Source organism: Rattus norvegicus, chromosome 8, assembly GCF_021556685.1.
Source record: "Rattus norvegicus strain SHRSP/BbbUtx chromosome 8, alternate assembly SHRSP_T2T, whole genome shotgun sequence".
Classification (NCBI taxonomy): Eukaryota; Metazoa; Chordata; class Mammalia; order Rodentia; family Muridae; genus Rattus; species Rattus norvegicus.
In genome coordinates, this window is record NC_141541.1 from 98,234,982 (window position 1) to 98,258,011 (window position 23,030).

The window sequence follows — 23,030 nt, forward strand, 5'->3', positions numbered from 1 at the left end:
TACTTCCCCAGGTCTTAGGAAAACCCACTGGGATGCTCCCTAAAGACTACAGTGCATGCAACCCTGGCTTATTCCTTCTACCCATCCCTGTCATCCTGACAGCTCAGATTCCTTGCTTGTCATCACCACTCTCTCTGAGACTCCCTGAGCTACAGTCTCCATGGTATGCAGATCCAGCCTGTGGGTTTTTTAAATTAATTTGTGTGTGTGTGTGTGTGTGTGTGTGTGTGTGTGTGTGTGTGTGTGTGTGTGTGTGTGAGAGAGAGAGAGAGAGAGAGAGAGAGAGAGAGAGAGAGAGAGAGAGAGAAGAGAGTCCTGCCTAAGCTCAGGGTACTGTCCTTTTTGTCCAATTTGACAGCATGTTGCAAGCATCTGTTTGACATTGTCAGCAACTGAAATAGCGTTCCTGCTCCAGCTGCCTGGATCGGGCTCGTCACTGTCTTGGTTAGACAGCTTGGTGATGAGTGCCCTGCGGATTCTTTCTAGTAAAGCAAGAAGTCTCAGAAGCCGAATGTCAGGGGCCTTCGTCCAGATGTGTAGCAGAAGGTGGCATTTTAACCCCCTGAGGAAGAGGTAGCATGTCCCCTTCAACATGCTGGGAAGAGTCTCTCTGTGTGGCACTGCACCCAGCCTCTTTTGCTCAGCATTCTAGAAGCTTCTATTTTACTTCATTTTTATTTTCGAGATGTTATCTTTACTATCGAGCCCAGACCCACTTCCAATTGGCAATCCTCCTGCCTCAACCTCCAGTGTGCTGAGATTATACATAGGCTGTACCTCCACATCCAGCTGTTATTGCTCATTAAAGTCTCTACTTGCTGGCATAGCACCTAAAACCATTATTGTTCGCAGACTCTCTCTCTCTCTCTCTCTCTCTCTCTCTCTCTCTCTCTCTCTCTCTCTCTCTCTCTCATGTGTGCATGCACTTATATAAGTGTTTATATGGGTAGTCATATTTGTGCCCAGTGCACATATGGGTTTGTGCATGTGTGTGGAGACCAGAGATGATCCTAGCTGTGTGTCCTCTCAGACTACCCACATTGGTGTTTTCTTTTATTGTTGTTTCCATTGGCCTGAAGTAGACCACACCTCTGGCTAGTTAAGCCCCCAGAATCCTCCTGACTCTGTCTCCCAGGTCTGACTCTCACACCTGGGTCCTAGGTACTAAACTCTGCACCTCATGCTTGCAGGGCAAACACTTTACCGAATAAGTCAGCTCCCTAGTCACAAAGCAAATACTTCTATTTCAGGAATGAAAGCACCAAGCTTTCAGGGAGGGGTTTGCATCAGGTTAGCCACCTGTGGTAAGGGTTTGGAAGAATCTGCAGAAGATAATACTAGAAAATTTGTTCACTTGGTGCTTGTGTCCACATGAGTTCTCCCCACTAGAAAAGTTGCCCCTTCCTGACAAGGACCCAGCACCTTACCGGTAACAATGCGATCAGTTTCAGACTCACTTGCCTCTTAAGGTCAGCATTCATGCAATGAACTGTCTGAGTAACTGTTCATAACAGCCCTGCATTGTAACACTCTAATTGCTTAAGGGTCTGCTGCTTCTATAAGATGTAGAACTCATTGAAAGCAAGTCCTGCTCCCTCAACCTTTCTCTCTGTCCCATCCCTTGCAAAGAGCGGATAGCACAAAGGCCTATGGGTTACCGATTGAGTAAAAATGTGTAATGATTTCCTCTGTAAATTTGCTACTTCACTTAACACCACTCTTACCTGGGCTCTACCTACTTGCCTTGACCTTGGCAGTGTTTGAATGTCCCATGATAGAGCTGAGTGCACACTGTGGTGAATCCAGCCCCTTGGTATAGCCTGCGTAGTGGAACACCAGCCTGCTTGCCCTCCCCCAACAGGGGCTCTGAGCAAGCAGCTGGGAGCAACCCCGTGTGCTCAGCTCCTGGGTGCGTGATGCATACTATTATGGGGTTTCTGGATGAGCTCCCCACTGCTCTCCATAAACACAGGCTTCTGAGCCACTGTCTCCCCAGCTCTGCTTGGGTGGCTGGCTGGAGCTATTCTGAGCATATCTTCAAGTGTCATGGGGAACTTAAAACTCACGAGTGACAAGCTGGCAGATTCACTTACAGAGCACGGCTCCTGAAAGCTACTAATGATGCCGGGAAGAGACGGGAGACAAAAACCAGCAGTATTTGGTTTTCGGTTTAAGACATAAATATCCGAAAATGAGAAATCCCTCAGAGCCAGCTGCCCTACAGAGCATCTAGAGCTCTGTTATGTAAAGAGCTGCGGCAGCCAAGAGGTCAGGGCAGCACTGCAGTGAGGCTGCCAGTGGGGCCTGTGCACAGGTCTGGGTGGCTCCTGAGGGGCGCATTCCTTGTTTATGTGCAGGAGCACTGCTCATATAGCCTGGTTCACCAGGTACGATGAATACCATAAGTCTGTCTGCCCATCCCCCGAATGAGAGTGCAGTGAAGACACTGCAGGGGTGAATTTGGATGTGGCTTTATTATACCTCAGGCCTCTGAACTACTGAAGAAAGCAAAAGGATTCTTACCTTTCCTCCCTGAGAAGACCCAGGAGGTTACTGCATCCATGGGGGAGAGCAAGAAGCTGGTTTTTTTTTAAGTACCAGGAATACAGACTACAGGTGTATATATGGGTATATACAGGCTACATGCCACCACACCCGGCACCAGGTTCTTACTGGCTAAAACGAAGGCACTGAGCATTGAGCTAGCTTGCCCTAACACACAGGAACTCTGCAAAGGGCTGGAGGATGCTTAAACTAACAGGAAACATAGAGTTCTGTCGATGGAATTATGCCATAGTTAGCCTTTGGAGACTGGTTTCTATCACACAGCATAGCATCTCTGAGGCTTCATGGGGTCGACTGCGGTTTTTCTGTGTGCGGAAATCTGGCCATTCACCTACTGAAAGATACTTCAAATTCTTTACAACTTTTGACTACTGTGCTAAAGCGGTTGTTGGCATTTCTATACAAGTCTGTATGGACATAAATTTTTGTTTCTCTGGGTAAGTGCCCAGAAGTATGATTTAGGGGGGCTCAGAGTAAATACATACTCAGCTGTGGAAGAAGCAAACTCTCCCAATGTACAGTTTTACATGCCTACAGCGATGGGTAAGGGCTTCCCTCCCCTGCTTCCTCGCCAGAATCGGCACTGTCTCTTTTTGCCCCTCTTTCTTGTAGGTATGAAGTGATGGCTCCTCGTACCCTCAACTTCTGTTTCCATAACAGCTAGTGACTTTTCTTATGCCATCCATATGCCCTTGTTTTGTCTAGTTTCTAATTGGATTGCTAGGTCTTGAGTGGCATGTATGTATACATATATAAACACATATATCACATTCAGGATACAAATCCAACAGATACAGCTTACAAATATCCCCTCCCAATATGTAGCTATCCTTTTGTCCTCTTAACAAGGTCATTTTTAATCTCGACTGGGTCCGATGTATTGATATTTTTCTTTAGTAGATGATCTCATCTTCCTTTGACCATACTACTTACTCTCCAAGCCTATGTCCCGATGATTTGATTCTCTCTTTTAGTTTTCACATTGCGCTTGTATCTCGGATCCATTCTGAGTTGATTTTTGCACACAGGGAGGTTTAACCAGAGATTTATATAATGGCTCGTGGAGATCTGAGCGCTCCCACTCGTTCATTGAAAGAACTGCCATCCTATTAAATTGCTCTTCATCTGTTTGGATCTGTTCCCAGGGTCTTGCTTCAGTCACTGGGTCAATCCCTCTGCCAATACTACATAGCTAGGTAACACCTGGAGACCTTCCTGATAACCTTTATCCTCTTGGTTATTTTAATTTCTTCAGCTATTCTAAGTGCACATCTTAGAATTCTCTTATCTGTGTTACAAAAAAAAATGTTGCTGCAACTTTAATGGGAATTTACTTAAAACTGTATGAGTTCCTGACAGCCTAAGTCCGTTGAAATTTTAAACCCAGGAACACAATAAGTCTTCATTTATTTAGGTGTTTTATTTTCTCAGTCAGGTTCTATACTTGGGAGTGCTTGGGTCTTTTATATACTTTGTTGCAGTTATTCCTGAGAATTTCATCTTCGAGCAACTGTAGATAACATTGAATTGGTGAGTATACACATTTGGGTTTGGAAGCCAAGCAGTTCATGGGAGTGTCTTCTTATATCATTCTCCCCTTTATTCTTTGAGACAGGGTCTTTCACTAAACCAAGGGCTAGACTGGCTGGCAAGCAAGCCCCAGGGGTCAGCCTGTCTCTGCCTCCCCAGCACTGAGATTACAGCTGTACACTGTCACACCAGCTTCTATATGGAGGCTGGGAGTGAAAGCCAGGACCTTACACTTTCACAGCAAGCACTTCAGCAAATGAGCTGTTTCCCTAAAGTTCTTGTATTTCCAATGCTGTTTTCTGTGTGTTTACGGATGTTATAAAAAGTAATATAAATCTTAGTGTTTGTACTTTGGCTTCCCTACTTGCTGACCTCATCATTCTGGGGTTTTTTGTTTGTTTTGTTTTGTTTTGTTTTTGCGTTTCTTTTCTTTTTCTCTTTTCCTTTAAGAGTTAGTAGGGCTACCGCTACCATATTAATCATTTAGAGAAAAATTAACATTTGTTCTACACAGTCTATTCTAAAAATCAGATTAAGAAACACCCCTCAATCCATTTCCTGATACCAACATTACCAGCATAGCAAGTTCAGGAGGATGGAGTTCAAGAATAATAAAAATAAATAAATAACAAAGCTATAAAGCATATGGTTCATGAGTACAGATTTTTAAAATCCTCAGTAAAATACTAATTCATTGAGTTCGGCAATATATACATACCATATATACATACCAGTACTAAATGGAGTTTCTTAGGTTTTTCCTGTTTAGTTTTTGCCCTGTTCCTTTATTTCTGTCTTCTACAATATCTTTTATTATAATATTATTAATGAAGAATTTATACAATGATTAAAAAAAAAGAAAAGTACTTTTAATAACACAAAAATTCATTGACATAGTTGCATCTCCAAAAGACACATGACCGGACTGGAAAAAGGATTCAACAGACAAAGAAGCTTAGATTCCCAAGGTGCTACAGGAGCAGGTATTTTGGTTTTTTGTTTCTGTTTTCTTGGAATATTGCATTTATTCAATGGCATGTGTTTAATCCCATAGGTGTTTATTGGATTAGTGGTAAAAATGGCTCACAGTGAAATCTACCACATAAGAGACTTAACTGCTTCATCAGTCATTTACTAAATGGAGTTTCGTAGAATTTTTCTTTGCAAGTTTTTGATGTTGGCTCAGTATCAAACGCTTAAAGTTTATCGGACATATTAATGGAGTGACATATTTATGATCTTCCATATTAATAAGGTAGGAAAACTAAAATTTCAATAACACACAGAAAAAGCATTTGATGAAATTCACCACTTTATCATTTTGAAGAAAAAGGATTTTTCCAAAAACTAAAACTTCAAAGGTATAGCCTCAGCTTGATTAATAGCACCTATTTTAAATCATACCTAAAAAGCAAAGGTCTAGTGCTAGAGAGATAACTTAGTGGTTAAGAGCATATACTACTCTTACAAAGGACCCAAGTGTCCCCAAGTATGAGTGCATGTGGGCGTGCACATATGCACATACACACATACCACAACACAGCCGCCATCATCACCACCACCACCACCACCACCACCATCATCATCATCATCATCATGAAAAAAATAAGCAAATATTTTAGTCCTTTCCCCAGTACTGAAGTGGAAATTTCTGGTGGTGTCATGTGATACAGACTCATGTGATGTTTTGCTGAAGCAAGACTCATTAGAGGACATGTGATATTTGGAGAGAATATAAGTAGGACTCAACAGACAGTGAGGTACACTTGCATAGCTAGCCTTGCAACACTTTGTTGGTCTTGAGTCTTCATTTCATTGAGAGAGGCAGGGCAGAGAACTCCTATTCGGCAGAGGCCTGGCTGTTTCTGCTGGACTGTGCCACTGCTGCTGATTTGTGTTTGGTATCCAAACACTGCTGAACTGGACTGCGGGTACCTGACAAATGGAGATTAGAGCTACCCCAAAGAATTGCTTCTAAACAGGTCCACGCCCCCTTGTTCTATTTACCATATTTTCTCCCCTACCTTTGGACAGTGAGTAGAAGGAGAGTCAAAGCGTTTGAGAACCCCCAAGCCTACACAGCACCCTCATTACTATTTTCAGAGGTTGTGTACTTTAGCATATTTCCCTATTATCCAGTTCTTGTGCTAAGGTAGGAGCATATCATATGTCAGTCAGGAGAGTTGGAAGGTTGTGTAGGTCCCAAGAAGAGGCCCAAATTTCACTACAGAGCTGAGCCCTGTGAAAAGGAAATGACCCAAATCCTCACCATCAGAGAATAAGGCTGAGGGACCTTGGGGTCTCATTGTCCCAATGGAGCTCCGGACATGCACCTGAGATCACCCTGGCTTTTCTCCCAGTTTTTCACACACTCAGTGAGGGTGATATAGTGAAGTGAAGGAAGCCCTACACTGCCCTATACAGCTCTCCAGCTGGAGACAGGAAGCAGAAACCTCACCCCAAAATGGTGCTGGAGACTAAGATACTTCAAGAGTAAGGTGCTCAGGATGGGGAGATGGCTCAAGGGGCAAGGAGCTTACATGCATGAGGCTCAGAGTTCAGACCCTGAGTCCCATGTGAATGCTGAGTGGGTGTGGCAGCTCCCTTATAATTCTAGTGCTCAGACGGCAAAGACATTGATCCCTAGAGAAAGTAGTTTGCCAGACTGGATATATTGGCAAACCATGTTCACTTAAGAGAACCTTCTCCAATGAATAAGATCAACCAGGGAAGACTCCTGATGTCAGCCTTGGATTTATATACACATGTGCACGTACACACACACACACTAGTAAAAAAAAAAAAAGTGTATGCTGTTCACTAAGAAGATCCCTCAAGAGAACCAGAAGAGTTATCCAACAGATGTGGAAATTCCTGCATCACAGGGACACAGCATAATAAAACAAGCAAAGCACTGTGAACCCTGCGAGAGAGATGTCTCATAACTCTCTGACCACTGAAGGACTGAAATAGGTCAAAGGCCAGGTGAAGAACTCAGAAGTTTACTCACAAAAGGGATCAATAACCTCAGATGAATCAACAAGCAGGAAGCAGACATGGGGAAAACACTTGAGGACCTGGGGAAGAACACCAACATCATAGTCAGTGATACGGGTTTAAATAAAAAAAAAAAAAATCAGCGGTGTGGATGAGAAATCCAGCAAGGAAATGTATTTAAAGAAAGAAAAAAAAAGCCAAAGGATTTGAAATAATGAATCAAATAAAAAGTTCACCAACAGAGAAAATGAGCACATGGAAACAAAAGTATCCAGGTTGGAGAAAATGCTACCTCTAATCATCAACAAAACAAAGGAAGCTTTAAAAGAGAGAGAGAGAAAGAGACCAAGAATTCAAGGTAGAAACTGCTGAGGTTAAATGGGGAGCACAGAAAAATGTATTCAATACAAAAGTAAAAATAAGTCCCCCAATCTTGGGAGACAAATGGGCATCCAGCTACAGGAGGTCCTGAGAGCACCCTCAGCCACCAGAGAGAACTTCTCCATGATGCCTTATGGTCAAAATGCCACAGTACAAGCCACAGAAACCACTGAGACTTTGTGGAAGCAAAGTGGAAACAGGTGAATGAGAAAGGTAATTCAAAAAGAAACAGAATGAGCTGCAGGTAGAAGGTAACTGCCCAGTGTTCTTCTGCGCAGAAGGCACGTGGTGCGCAAACAGGTAGAGACCTGAATCTGTTAGGGAAGAGCTCATAGGGCTCAGCATGAGTCCAACAGAAGGTTCAGAGTCCCAGGATGAATAGTGTTCAGGTGACTTCACATTTTATCCTAAGAGTAGCTCAGGGGCTATAATCAGAAGCTATTGTTCTTACATCTGGGGAGAAGCCAGATTCACAGCGGGGAGGGAGGCCGGTGAGAGCAGTTTGGACTTGAAAACCTAGCACACAAAGGGTATGTGTTGTGGGGGAGGGGACACAGGTGGGAGTCAGAGGACAATGGTAGGAGTCAGTCCTCTCCTTCCACCTCCTAAGCTCCCAAGATCAAATTCGGGTTGTCTGCTTGGCAGCAAACACCTGCAGAGCCATCTCACTAGATCTCCAAAAGTTTTTGACTCAATGTGGTTTTTTTTCCTCAAAGACCTTTGCATGTCCCTTGTTGCCCCCCCCCCTTTTACTAGTTGTGTTTTTCATTTTTAAAAGTAAAAGAAATACAGATAAGAAAGAAGGCCTGTTGAATCTAAATGAGAAACTGCACATATGCCTCCCTCCCTCCCACTCGCCTGAAATGATTCGAAAGATCAGATTAGCTGGGCTTGGTTCCAATGAAGGGGGTGGCAAAATCTTGGAATTATTTTTCATATTATTCCGTGCTTATAAATCAACCCTAACCCTGTAAATGTAGCAGAATGTGGTCCAAACGTGTGAACAATGGCGAGATAAGCATGGCAGCTTGAAACTCCAGGGTCCTGGATAAAGTTATAGACAGTCATGACTAGCTGTGACCTAGCGCATGCCTCTGTCTCAGTCAAATGGTAAAACGTTAGGACTGAAATATCTGTGAATGTTTTTATCAACTCTGTAGAGTGAAGGTCCACAGACTTTAATCCCAGCACTTGGGAGACAGATATATGCACAAGTGGATCTCTGAGTTGGAGTCTAGCCTGGTCTACAAAGTGAGGTCCAGAGCAGCCGGGGCCATCACGCTGTCCTGGGGTAAGTACTATCACTCCTCCTGAGCAGGAGAGAGAGCAGGACTTGGAACCTAAGGACAGTGCAGTGAGATAGCACTCAGCAAGAAGGTATGACACCAATCTCTCTCCCAACTTCCTCTAGGAAAATGCTCCTCTTTAGCCAAACCCAACAGGAAGCCATTTGTCTAGGGAAGACCAGATACTGAGACCAAACACCAGGGCCACAGAATGGGTGGAGAAAAGAGTTCAGGCTAAGCCTGGAGTAGCAAGTGGGAGCATCTGGCACAAGCTCAGTGGATCTCTTGAATTCACTACCACCTGCCCTCTGTTGACTATGAGCATGGGAACGTGTTTGCTTTTTCTTCATTTATTACAAGCTACTACACAATTATCTGTGATTTTTTTCACCCTCTGGGTTTCGAATGGACTGGGCTGTCCTATCACCAAGTCACTAGAAGGCACTGGGTTGTGTGGATATAAAAGGAATGAATTAGTTCATTCTTGGCTGCTATGACAGAATATCAGAGTAGGTAGTTTAGAAACAGCAGAATTTCAACTCATAACTCTAGAGACTAAGAAAGGCAAATCATGGTACCAGAATCTGGCAAAAGCCTTTTTGTGTTGGTCATGTCATGGTGTGTGTGAGAGAGAAACATAATGTCAAACCCATGCATTTTCCCCGGAGCTCATGCCTGTGATGAGTAACCCATTAAACCATTATCCCATTGATAACGGCATTAGTCTGCTCATAAGAGCAGAATACCTCTTAAAAGGCCCACATCTTAATGCCACTACAACGGTGATTAAATTAAAAGAGGATGTGCAAACTACAGCTGGTAACAGGCCAGAGCCCTGGAGGCTTGCACTGCTGGGATCAGAGCTTGGGAACGTTCAAGGTAACATTCCTTTGTCTACCCCACGTTTGTTCTTGGTCTGTAACAACGGAGATCAGGATCCAAGCAAGTTCCTGCACTACCAAGACACTGGTGGTATTAAGGGAGAAAACCAGTTTCTCTCAGTTCTCAGGCACATTCACCACTTCTGCTCACAACTGCCAGCTAGACACACCAACATTAGTCACAATCAGGGCTTTGTCCTTGTGTGTTGTATCTAACTTATCAAACTGTGCTACTAAATGTGTGTCAAATGCCACACCATGTGAATCCAGTGTGTGCCTTCCCCAGAATTCTTGCAACAGTCGCAAGTTGGCCAGCTGCAGAACACAGCAAAAAGAGACATACATTTCAGTATATATAAAATAATGCAGAACACATTCTTTGAACACAGAGCAACAAAGCCAGACATATGCAAAGCAAACAAAAACTTGCCTTGGAAATTCAAAAGGCATTTGATTACAACTTGACAGCCAGGCATGGTGGCACACTAGGAAGGAAGGTCTCTGTTGGTCTACAAGGGGCTATTGGTCTACAAAGCAAGTTCTAGGCTAGTCAGGTCCATGAGGTGAGACTATGTCTTAACATGCAGGAGAGGGGAGCAATTATATAATAACTACCCACCTGAAGGATAACTTCACTTTGGACTCTTTTACAATAGTGAAAACTGGAGATTTATATAACAAACCCATTGAATCTTTATGTAGCAATTCTATGGGATCTGTTTGATATAGCTATCCTATTGGATCTGAGGGAAGAGGAGGAATCAGGTCTTACAAGAAAAAAACTCAGCCTTTAAACAAGAGATCACGAAAACAAAATAAAGCACTTGTTCACGAGGTAAAGGGAATAGCAATAAAAAATAGCAGCAGCAAAGGAAAAATAATTAATAAACACAGGTATCGATGAGCTAGGAAACAGAATCAATAAGTAGTTGAACATCTTAATCGCATAAATCAAATGTTTATAAGAAAAGTCCAATTCAACGAAGACAAAATCAGCACATTAAAAGAAGAGGTGACACAGATGGAGAAACTTGGAATGACAGAGAGTGTTTGGTAGTAAGTGTAATAAATTGGAAAGTGTGAACAAGTGATCTTGGAAATTACATCAAGATTGACTCAAGAAAGACAAGCTAAACAAATCAATAATAATGTAAGAATGTTCCATCTTCAAGTGGGGCTTGTCTGAAAAATGCTGTCCCGCCTAGGTGTTAGGGAGTTCGCGGTTACATTCCACTCATTTAACTAGCAAACTCAGATGAGCCAAAAATCTTAACATCCAAAAAATTCAATTCATAGTAGTGGCTTAAAAATAAATACATAAATAGCAGTGACTTCCTTTACTGCCAATAATGTTCACTTTTAAGAAAAATGGTGTAATGGGATGTGCCTGTAAGCTCGGCTACTGTGAAAGCGGAGGCAGGAGAATCTCCAAGTTTGGGCACAGCCTGCGCAACACAGCAAGCCCCCATCTTACAAAACATAAAAATATCATGTTTCCAATAGTAACCATTAAATACAAAATATCTAGAAATGAAATGTGCAAGGCATATGTAAAGGAAAGTATAACGCTCTACCAAAACATTAAGAATAAAGAATTTGATGGATGAACTTTTTGCATAAAAAGACAAGCATGTCATAAACAATTAATTTTGTGATATTTTCAAAACAATTCCAGCCATTTTGTTCTGGAACCTGATAAAACCAGAATACTTATGAACACTGTAAAATAAACAAACAAGCAAACAAAAAATGGGTGTGATAGTGCTCACTTTGAATCCCAGCACTCAGGACACAGAGGTAATTAGATGTTTGGGAGTTTAAGGCTAGCCTGGTCTACATAACAAGTGCCAAGACATCCTGGGCTATGTATATAAACATTATCTAAAGGGGGAGAGGGCTATTTTCCAAATACATGTTGCAATATTTACTACAATGATAAATAAGACAAGCAAGACACTGTAGAAGTTAAATTTTACATCATATATGTAGTCACTGACTATACATTTATGGAATACTGATAAATCTACAAGAAAATATAAGTGCTTCTTCAAACTTTAAAAATTTTAATATAAGCAAAAAAAATTTTAAAGAGGAATGCTGTGTCTGTGAGCAATTAAAACTCAATAAACTAAAAGATAAATAAGATTAATACAGCATGAATGTAGCTTTGATCCCTCTAATGAGTAAATATTTAAGAAACTAGATATCAATATCTTGACAATAGGGTAAAGAAACTGGCTTTCTCATCTTCTGTTGATGGCTTAATGTAACGATTAAGAACCAACCTACTGGGAATGGAGCAATCCACACCAGTGTTCAGGTGTGTCCTCTCACTTAGAAGGCCTACCTTGAGGAACTCAGCCTAAGACTGGAGGTGTACATCAGCAGTAACCGTTGCCCATCATGGCCAAAAGCTATGAACCGAATCCAGCTCAACTGTCCACAACAAGAAGATAATCAAATTTAGGTAGGAAGAGATATTTCCATGTACTACAAAGGAGACAAAGAAAGAGATTGAGCCTATAAAAAACCAGATACTATAGAAAACCATTTTGATGAGTATGTTTGTATCAGAAAAATGTGAAAGGGTTTTATAGAAAAAGGTTCTAAGAAGAATCTTTGATGGTCTCATCTCTCTATTCCCTGGATGATCTTATTTATTTTACAAAGAACCCCATCTTAGAAACAGGCAGGATAACATGGCTAATACAACTAAAACTATAGGCTTCTTGCTCCCTGGTATGTGTCTGGTCACGGTGATCAATGAGCCTAAGATTAGAGTCTGAATTCCCACAGGCAAATCAGACACACCAAAAGTTCTCTGACTCCATAAACTTAATGTCTCTGTTTCTAAAGCTTTTCTTTTTTTTAATATGTTGCCAAAGGGGCAAAATTTCTGTAAGTTCACATTTGTGCACACGCACACACAGTGAGGCCTCAGTTTTTCCACCTGAGAAATGGGGTTGTTAACCTCTATTCAAAAAGTTTATTGGGAGGATGGAGTGAATAAAGGCAAGGCCCAAATGCACTGTGGTTAGTCATCCTCTGCCCTTCCCTGGAGAATAGGCCAAGTATTGTACCTGTGGACAGTGTGTTTAACCTTTGAATGTGCCCCTTTCTACCAACTATGACAGTGTATCGTGTTCTCTAATTTTGGTGGGCAGGGAAGTGATTTGAATTAACATGTATTTGTTACCAGATAGGGCAGCCATGATAAAGCAAAGAATTTCACCCAACTCTCTCGCTTGGGGAACCGATAAGATTACTGGGGTTTTTTACAGGGCATGGGGAACTCAAAGGCAGCTGAATCACTAACCCACACCCTCTCCCAATGATGGGTGCCATCCCTGGAGCTTCTTGCCCAACTTGCTGGCAGTTATCCTGAAGGTTTTCTCCTCCAGTGCCACCTGCCACAGCAACTCTAACTGTATCTTAACCTTAGGGAGTTCTGTGAGTCTCCATAGATCCAAGCTTCTAGAGCTATGGTAGTTCAAATGAGAATGGCCCCCGTAGGCTCAATACTTAGTCATTGGTTGGTAGACTGGGAAAGATTAGAAACTATGGCCCTGTTGAAGTGGGCGTGGCATTGTTGGAGGAAATGTACCTTCAAGTTTCAAAGGCACATACTAGACCCAATCTCTCCGGGCAAGCTTCCAGATTAAATGCCAAGAGTTGCCTTGGTCGTGATGTCTGTTCACTGCAATGGGATAGTGGCTAAGAAAAGAGGCTTGTGAGGTCTTATGAGCCTTCCTCCTCCCCTCTAGGAGGGATATTTCAATCTAGAAGAAATTACTACACAACATATGCCCACCTTCTCTAAGGCTCTTACACAAGCCAAGCAGGAACCAGCCTTGTAAATGGTATCTCCTTAGCTAGAATTATTAAGTGGCTTCTGAAAGCACAAAGCTTGATTCCAGTCAAAAGACTGCCAAGAGGCCAAATGCTAGTCTCGGGTTTCTGCCTGTGGTCACTAGAGGAAAAAAAAAAAGCAATATTCACACAGCTTACATAAGAGTAATCAAAATTCCAGACAGGACTCCAGACATTTTCGTCTCTCTAGCACAGCAGCTTGGAGCTAACACAGGTCTTCCAGCATGGTCTAGCTCACCAGGAAATCCCAGAACCCCAGGATTTGCAAAAGTATATGATCCCAGCACCCCAGTGCTAACCAGGTCAGTGGGAGGGGGGCAAGCTTTAATGGTTCTTAACCCTAGCTCCATGTTGGGATTTCCCATGTCCAGATTCTGTCATCACTGGCCTGAAGTAAGGTCTGAACACAGGCTTTGAACCTCTAAAATACACTGAAGTTCAGAGTTTCTGAAATGGGCTCAATTCTTTCTCCTGACTGACACTTTGGCTTAGCATGCCTTCCTCAGACCCACAAGAAAGGTGTTTTCCCCACTCTGGCTATCCTAGGAGTTATAGAGCAAAGATGTTCCTAGGCAAGTCCAAGCTTCAGAAAGCAGGGACTACGTTTTTCTTATCATTGCATCTCCAGGATCCAGCCAACAGACTAAGATGTGTGTGAGAGACTGATGAGTACCATACTCTCCCACCTCCCAAGTGCCCAAAATCTAATGCAACTCAGTGGGGCTGTGTCACTGGCAGGTCTGTCTCATTCCCTGCCCGGCTCTCCTGAATGACAATGTATGCTATGACTGCAATCTCAGGCAATTCATGTGCCCAAGGCAGCATCATTAATTCTGCCATAGATCAGTAAGTCTCCAAACTCCTGTAGTGAAATTCCTTGTGAAGACGCGTTACCCATCCATAAACCTACATTTCAGGTGCAGTCAGATCCATGAACTATAGGTACATTAGGTCTGTCTGCCATGCAGTCTTCAACTAAGGCCAAACCTTTGCTCTACCTCACACAGAAATACTTTCTCCCTGACTATCCCGCACCATTGGGGGATAAACCCCAATAAAGCCCTGCTCTACATCAGCCTCAATCTGATTCAAATCCCAACACCTTCACTTTCCATTAGAGTAAGCCTGTGAACTCAAACCCAACCTACACTGAAGGAAGCATAATGGCTGACCTGAGGCAAAGTGCTCTTAGCATAGTGCCCCTTACCAAATATTTCTTTGGCCCTTTCTGTAACAGGCTTCAAAATGGGAATTTATATAAAAACCTCAATACTGAAAATTATGCCCCTACAACCAAGGCAAGGGAAGTTAGTGAGTTGCCTGCAGTTAGGACTCTGATGTGGAAGAATTAAGAATTCAAGCTAGCCTGGGCTACATACCAAGATGCAGTCTGAAAAGAGGAGAATGTCTAGGTAAGAAAAAGAATGGGACAGGAGAAAAAAGGAAATTGAAAAACAAGGAAAAATTATTACAATCATTTCCACAGCCTCTCTCTCTCTCTCTCTCTCTCTCTCTCTCTCTCTCTCTCTCTCTCTCAAATCAAGACTGCATTAAGGGGCTTAGCCCCTTTTTCTTTTGATTATCCGAGGAAGAAAAATTAACATCATATAAGAGCACAGGCCTGAGCCACTATGTCCTGAACTGGAACAGCTCCATTCCAGACCATGGTGTGTGTGTGTGTGTGTGTGTGTGTGTGTGTGTGTGTGTGTGTGTGTGTGCACTCTAAAGGGGGAAGGGCTTTCGCGGTTTTGTGAGAAAAGATGGTGTTTTTTCTCCAGAGAGCTGCGAGGACACCCGTCCCGGGCGCCGTTCCCGGTTTCAACGAGGCCGCTGCCCTCTGCGGCAGACGGCGATGCGCGCTCCCCGCACCAGAACCCGGCTGGCCTGGCAGCCCGCGCGCTCTGCCGGTGCAGCATGCGGGCGCTGTGACGTTCTCGGATAAATGCCGTGTAACTGTGTAGGCGAATTGAAGCTAAAAATAAGAACGGAAAATCTATCATTAAGGTATCATTGCGCCAGCGCAGCTATTTGAAGGCTCCCATGGTCCCCGTCGCCTGTGTTTGAAGCCCGCCTTCAGGCTTCAGGGGTATTTGCTGAAAACTCCCAGCAGCGGCTTGCCAGCCAGACCTTAGGGTTCATGGGGTGACACCGGTAATGATGGCAACGCTCCAAATGGAATAAAAATAAACGGTCACCTTTCCCCACCCAAGTTCACCCCTTGTATTCTCGGGTCGCTGGCGAAGTCAGCCAGGAATAGAGCTGAAATCAGAAGAAGAAAAGAGAGAGACCCGAACGGTTATGCAAAAATTAGTACATCCCTATCCCTAGTACATTCGCTATCCACCTTCCTCCATCCACCTTGAATTAGAAAAATAAAGTAGGGAAAGAAGGTGAGGGAAAGCTGTAGGAGAGAAAAATGACAAATGGGGCTAACCCTAGGTCTATGGTGTGCCGCGGTGGGGCGCAAAGAACGCAAACTCCGGGGAGGTGAGTCTCCGGGGTGCCATTGGGTTGAACGAAAATTGATCTGATTTGGCTTAGAACACCCAAAGTGGAGAAGAGGAAAACAAGGAGCGAGGAGTAGGCGTGTGTGTGTGTGTGTGTGTGTGTGTGTGTGTGTGTGTGTGTGTGTGTGTGTGCGTGTGCGTGCGTGTGTGTTTGCGTGTGTGTGTCCGGGGAGGGGAGGAGGCGCCAAGGTGCAGCCTGCGTGCGGCTCTGCGCCTCGGCGGGGCTGCGTGCGTGTGTCCCTGTCCGCGCTGCTGAAACGGGCTCTTCGAGGGATTGGCGTCATATGACTCCGCCTGCTGCCCCCTGCCAACGCTCAGACCGCCCTTCCCTCAGTTCGCTGAGGGAGGGTCGGGCGACATCCCCAGGGGCCCCGCAGCTCTGCGGAGGGAAGAGCTTTCAGCAAGGAGGGGTCCACCTAGGAGCTCAGCGGCAGATCTCAAAGTGTATATCTTGAAGGGGCGGGGTAGGAGAGAGCGGGAGGGAGGGGGAGAGAGCGAGAGAGAGCGAGAGAGAGAGGGAGCGTTCAGCGAGCGCCAGAGAACGGCAGAGCGGCGCGCACCGACGAGGGGCAGTCGGGTGCCTCTCGGAGATGTTTAGTGCGTGAGGTCTCTCTGGCCTCCAAGCACCATGCAGAAAGCCATCCGACTGAACGATGGCCACGTCGTGTCCCTGGGACTGCTGGCCCAGAGAGACGGCACGCGCAAAGGCTACCTGAGCAAGAGGAGTTCGGACAACCCAAAATGGCAAACCAAGTGGTTTGCGCTGCTGCAGAACCTGCTCTTCTACTTCGAAAGTGACTCGAGCTCTCGGCCCTCGGGGCTCTACCTGCTGGAGGGCAGTATCTGCAAACGCATGCCCTCCCCCAAGCGAGGGACCTCCTCCAAGGAGTCCGACAAACAGGTGAGGGAGCGCCGCGTCCCGACCTCCCGCGCCCCCGCTAAGGCCTTTGCGGGTTCAGGGACTTCCATCCAGCTTCAGTGACAGAACTTTGACCCTCTACTCTAAGCATTTAGGGAGTCTCAGCATCTTTCGCGGGAAGAACACGCAGGACCAAATTGGGAGGGTGACCCTAGTGCGGGCAGAGGGAGGCAGGGACTGCGGGTAGGATGCCGCTACCAGCTGCGGCCGCCCTTGGTAGGGTGAGCCCCGTGGGGGGTGTGGGGGGGGGGCGGGGACAGAGAGGCTGAAACTTGGAGATACAGATGAAGATGGGGTCCAAAGAACCCACTCGGGCAAGGAATCTCATCACCGTCCCACTCAAAATGGTGCCCCTAAACCCATCCCTACCCCCACCCCCACCCCCCATCTCTGATAGCCCGATCTTCTGCCCCAAATGTGAAATTCCTTGCACTTGAGCTTGGAAAGGGTGAGACAGACATCGGAGCGTCGCGGTCCCCTGCCTCCTGCAGCTAGGGGCGAGGAATAATCTGCGCTAGCTGGCCCAGTTGGGGGGTGCGAAGGCCTGAGGAGTCATTTTGTGCGATCTAGTGATGGTGTGCACCAGCTGGTTCTGGCCAAGCTAACAAACCCCAGGGTTACAAAAACCGCTAAAATGCGCAGAGGCCAGGGCCTGGGCTGCTGCGAAGCAGTGGGACAAGTGGGTTCTTCTTTCCTCCCCCGCCCCCTTCGCCGCCGCGGCCGCTGCAGTCGCCGCGGTAGCGCTGTGCTCACTCGTTCCCTCGCTTGCTGATGTTGCCCAAACAGCAAGGCTAAAGGGCTAGGCCTCGATGCGCAATTGGGCCTAGACTTGACAGACGCGCTAGTTTGCCATTGAAAGGGGAGGGGCACCTGCAGCCTCTGGGTGGGAACCCTCGGGGTGAGATATCTTTAAGCTTGATAGCTGCCCCCCCAAGGCATTTAGTCCCCTGACCTCTGGGAGGGAAGGAAAAATACATGACAGTGTATCCTAAAATGTCAGCTCTAGGAGAGGCCTGACATTCGTAGGGCCCAGCCCCACCTGGCTAGTTGCCCGGATGGAGACACTGGGGCCTAGAGAGGGGGAGGGGGGAGGAAAGAGAGAAATATTGATTGATTTTTTTTGCACAGCGTCATAGCAGGAGTGGACGTCGACGTAATGTTCTGAGAAGACAACCAACCAGGATCTCAAAAACATTCAGGCTGGTGGCAATTGAATTGACTGGGATGGCAGCCACCCTTGAAGTCTCCTTCTCCATAATTAGGACAGAGATCTGCACCCTGTCCTCCACCACCCTCTTCATACCTTGCCTTAGCTCCTTTAGTGCTAGGTGATGATTTCTGGGGGTGGGGGTAGGCTTGGAAGCGGGGGGGGGGCAGAAATTAGGGGGAAGGCTCTGAGAATGACCAGTCACGAGACCAGGCAGAGGCTCCCAGGTGGCAAGGAACAGCAGCATCTTTAGCTTGTCCCCAAATGGAGCCTTCCTGGCTCAGCTAGAACACCCAACCCAGACTGTCAGCCCTTCTGCTCACCCACTGTCTGCAGGCAGCTGCAGCACAACTGTATCTACTAGTAGCTTGCACCTCCCCACCCCCACCCCCCCACACCAGGCTCAGCCAAGGCCCTCCTCCCCCAGCTCCCTAAGTCACAGTAGGGTCTGAGCTCCTAGGTGGGAAGGAAAACAGGAGTAGGGAAGCTATGTGGGTGCAGGTTCAAGGCATCTGTCTAGGTTCCCTAAACTAGAAGACTGACAAGCTGGAGACTGAGTCCTCCCCAACTGAATGGCTGCTTGACAGTGTGGCTTCTTCAGCTAACACACAGAAGTCCTCTGAGACTGACGTGTGTACAAAGGGGAAATGGCACGGGCCAGATGGATCCCCAGGTCCTTGAGAACACAAAGCAAAATTTTGTGTAGGAGAAGACGCTCACAATACAATTTAGTGGGCTCTTAACTAGATTAGAATGATATCTGTCTGCATATTAGACTAATCCACTCCCCTCATTCTCCAAGCCGAGAAACTGAGGACCATAGAAAGGGCGTTGCCCTGACAGAATAAGACCTAGAATTGACTCAGTGTCTACATTTGGCAAGATTAGCTGGTACCTGGTAGAACTCCATTTTCAAGGGGCTTTGTTTTACCCAACTGTAAACCTATGGGATCAGAGAGCCAAGTGCAAGCTGGAGATCCCCCACCCTGGTGGCAGTGGCAGGTTGAGAGCAGAACACGTAGCAGATGTACAGAGAATGCTTCTTGGGCTAGGCATGCTAGAGGTGTCATATGACACTTCCATATTTCATGTCCTGAGAACCGGCTGGGTGCTGGGCACTATAGCTAAGAAGCTGATGATTACAGATGCTGGGATTCTGGGGGAACATAAATACAAGTGGGGGGCATGCCATAGCCTGTAAAGACCTGGATTGCCAGGTGTTTTGAGAGCCCAGGCTGATCTGACGTCATCTGACTCAGCTGTACCCAGATTGATCTATGTTTAAAGCAAGAGCAATATCCGGGGCTTTGTCTCACACTGTCTCTGCCCTGGGACCCCCAGGGTCTTCTGAAATGAGATAGATGCCTCTTGTCCCCACCCTCTTAGCTGCTGCAGGGTACCTCCCTGGCCTGGCCTCTGTTTACTCAGCCCTGATTTCCTTTCCTCCCATCCCTGAACCATGACCTGAATTTAGAGCATGGGTTCAACATGCTTAGAGATTAGCCCTGGGAGCCCCATACCCTGCTTCTGCAAAGTCATCCACGGTGGCTTTCCCAAACCACCTGAAATAAAAATGTTTAGAGCTGGCTTCTCAGTAAGAGATCTTGCCAAACCAACCTCAGTACAGCTTGTGCTTCCTTCCCTCCAACCAGGAGGGGTTAATGTGGATGGAAGGTGCCTTATGATTCCCTTGAAGGAGAAGGATTCAAACAGATAGCAATGCCAATGGCTCAGAGCTTGGTAAAAGCTTAGGCTCCATGAGCTGAGAACCCCTCCTCCACTAGGCCAGTGTTATTACCTAACATTACGCAGGATTCTTATCTATAGGGAACATTCCTGATTGGCCTGGTGGATTGATCTCTACCACAGCCTGGAGACTCTGCGTGCTTCGGGTTTAACAGGTGAGGAGACAAACTCCTCCATGGTCACCCATCATATCAGCAAACATGAGCTTTGCCCTCCGCCCCTCCCTCTGCAGCTCTGCCAGCCTCACTACCCTCCAGAGCTGAAACCTATTCAAGTCCTCCACCAGCCAGGAAAATGCAAGCCAGAGAGTAGGAAAATGATGCTGCTCTACTGGCAATACCCTTCACACACAGCTTCCTGTGATCTAAGCAAACCAAGGACGAAGGGCAGGAAATCAGCAGCTCCAACCTAAGGTTTGTCCCTGGAAGAAACTGGCAAGGCTGAGCTAGAGTGCCAGCATGTGTGATAGCTGGCACTGCAGAAACTGTGGGGTGTGCCTTTACCCACCCTACCTCTCAGCCGAGAGAGAGAGAGAGAGAGAGAGAGAGAGAGAGACAGAGAGACAGAGAGACAGAGAGACAGAGAGACAGAGAGAGACAGAGACAGAGAGAGACAGAGACAGAGAGACAGAGACAGAGACACAGAGAGAGACAGTGAGACAGAGAGAGACAGAGACAGAGAGAGGGAGAAAGACAGAGAAAGACAGACAGAGGGAGAGACAGAGAGAGAGAGAGAGACAGAGACAGAGAGAGGGAGAAAGACAAAGACAGACAGAGGGAGAGACAGAGAGAGACAGAGACAGAGGGAGAGACAGAGATAGAGGGAGAGACAGAGATAGAGGGAGAGACAGAGATAGAGGGAGAGACAGAGACAGACAGAGACAGAGGGAGAGACAGAGGGAGAGACAGAGACAGACAGAGACAGAGACAGAGGGAGAGACAGAGATAGAGGGAGAGACAGAGGGAGAGACAGAGGGAGAGACAGAGGGAGAGACAGAGACAGACAGAGACAGAGGGGGAGACAGAGATAGAGGGAGAGACAGAGACAGAGGGAGAGACAGAGACAGAGACAGAGGGGAAGACAGAGACAGACAGAGACAGACAGAGACAGACAAAGAGAAGGAGAGAGACTGAAGAAGCTCCCTGAGGATGCCTCTCATAGGAATAGAACAGAGAAGGCTCTACTCCCTGCCCCATGTCTGCTGGCAGTAGAATGAGGGTTGGGGACACGTTGTAAGTCTGTAAACCTAAGCGGGAAACCTCACTGTGGTTGATTTGCCCAGAGTACACCTTGGCTCTCCACACTGAGCCAGGGTCAGATTCCACAGGTGCAGAGGAGAGAATGTTCCACCCCAAGCAAGCACAGAGCTTTGTTCCATGCAGTATCTACCTAGGGCAAGAAATCCTCCTAGAGAGCCCCTAGAGGACTCTCTTGGATAGGAATTCTGCCTCATCTCCTCCCCTCACTCTCATCTGGTTCCCCCTCAAGTAGTCCTAGTATTCTATTGTTTTTATATCACTTTTTACCATTGTGACTGACACACAACACATAGCATTTGTTACATGCTTACAAAGTAGTGTTACATGCTGATTGCATCCACATTAAGTGTTGATGGACATAGGGTAACTGCTTTCTATATACATTACCTGAACTCATGTTTCTTACTCTGAGTGAATTCAAATTCCTCCTTCTGCTAGCCACTCCCTAGATGATCCCTTGAAAGTAAGCCTGCTGACTCCCCTAATGCAGCCCCAACACCCCTTCTCCTTCCTCCTCCTCCCTCCTCCTCCCTCCTCCCTCCTCCTCCTTCCTCTTCTACCCTCCTCCTCCCTTTTCCCCCTCCTTCTCCCTCCTCTTCCACCCTCCTCCTCCCTTTTCCCCCTCCTTCTCCCTCCTCCCCTTCCTCCTCCCTCCTCCCTCCTCCCCTTCCTCCTCCCTCCTCCTCCCTCCTCCCCTTTCTCCTCCCCTTTCCCCTCCCTCTTCCACCCTCCTCTCCCCCCTCCCCTTCTTCCTCCCTCCTCCCCTTTCTCCTCCCCTTTCTCCTCCCCTTTCTCCTCCCCTTTCTCCTCCCCTTTCTCCTCCCCTTTCTCCTCCCTTTTCCCCCTCCTTCTCCCTCCTCCCCTTCCTCCTCCCTCCTCCTCCCTCCTCCCCTTTCTCCTCCCCTTTCTCCTCCCCTTTCTCCTCCCTCTTCCACCCTCCTCCCCCCCTCCCCTTCCTCCTCCCTCCTCCCCCTCCCCTTCCTCCTCCCTCCTCCCCTTTCTCCTCCCTTCTCCCTCATTCCCCCTCCCTCTTCCTCCCCCCTCTCCTCCCCTCCTCCCTCTTCCTCCCCCCTCTCCTCCCCTCCTCCCTCTTCCTCCCCCCTCTCCTCCCCTCCTCCCCCTTCCTTCCTCCTCCCTCATTCCCCTCCCTCTTCCTCCCTCCTCCCCCTCCCTCTTCCCCCTTCTCCTCCTCCTCCTCCCCTTACCTCCTCCTGCTCCTTGCTCATGTGACAAATCCTCAACTTGTACAGCCTTTCTTCCTACATTCAAGGCCCTGGAAGCCTCTCTTCCCTCTGATATGATGACTGATCTTCATCCCTGCCCATACCTGAGGGATGTGGCCTCAGATTCTCTAGCAGGTCTCAGCCTAAAAGTGGCCTCTCAGAAGAGAAGTCTGCCTACACCCCTCCAGGAGCCAGTACACCTCCCAACTTCAGCACTGGTGGTGTTTCTAGCCCCCTTTTCACTCACATCTGTAGCCATAGCCCACGACTACTTCCTGTGCTCAGCTGGTAGTTTGGAGATGGACATTTCCTCCACTAAATCCAGACACCAGGACAGTGCCAGGCAACTGGGACAGAATTACATAATTAAGTGCCCAGGTCGCAGATGTGGAGCCCTGAAAGGAAGGAAGAGACCCTAATGAGGGACTGGCAGAACTGTCATTCCACTGGATGAGATGGACAGGGGCAGATAAAGCACGATGCCCACATTCTGTGCTCGGACATTGGGCATGAGCATACAGCCAACTGTGATGGAGAGTAGACTCGTGACAGTAAGAAATGATGCTGTCTCAAGAGGACAAGCAGGGAAATGCTAGAGGCAGGAAAAGGCTGTGTTCACAGTTGTGAAGAGCATGCCCCTTGCAGAGACAGCGACCCTC

General features: G+C 46.7%; 1 protein-coding gene across 2 annotated transcripts in view; it reads left to right on the top strand.

Annotated features, from left to right (window-relative positions):
- Window positions 1-16,439: 16,439 nt before the first annotated feature.
- Window positions 16,440-23,030, top strand: part of Rasgrf1 (RAS protein-specific guanine nucleotide-releasing factor 1) — a 129,624-nt gene continuing 123,033 nt past the window's right edge. Inside the window, 2 exon segments of one of the 2 annotated variants that reach the window (NM_001105753.1) lie at window positions 16,440-16,918; window positions 18,065-18,209. In NM_001105753.1, coding sequence (NP_001099223.1) covers window positions 16,646-16,918; window positions 18,065-18,209 — 418 coding nt within the window. In that variant the 5' untranslated portion in view covers window positions 16,440-16,645. 2 annotated transcript variants of the gene reach the window in all.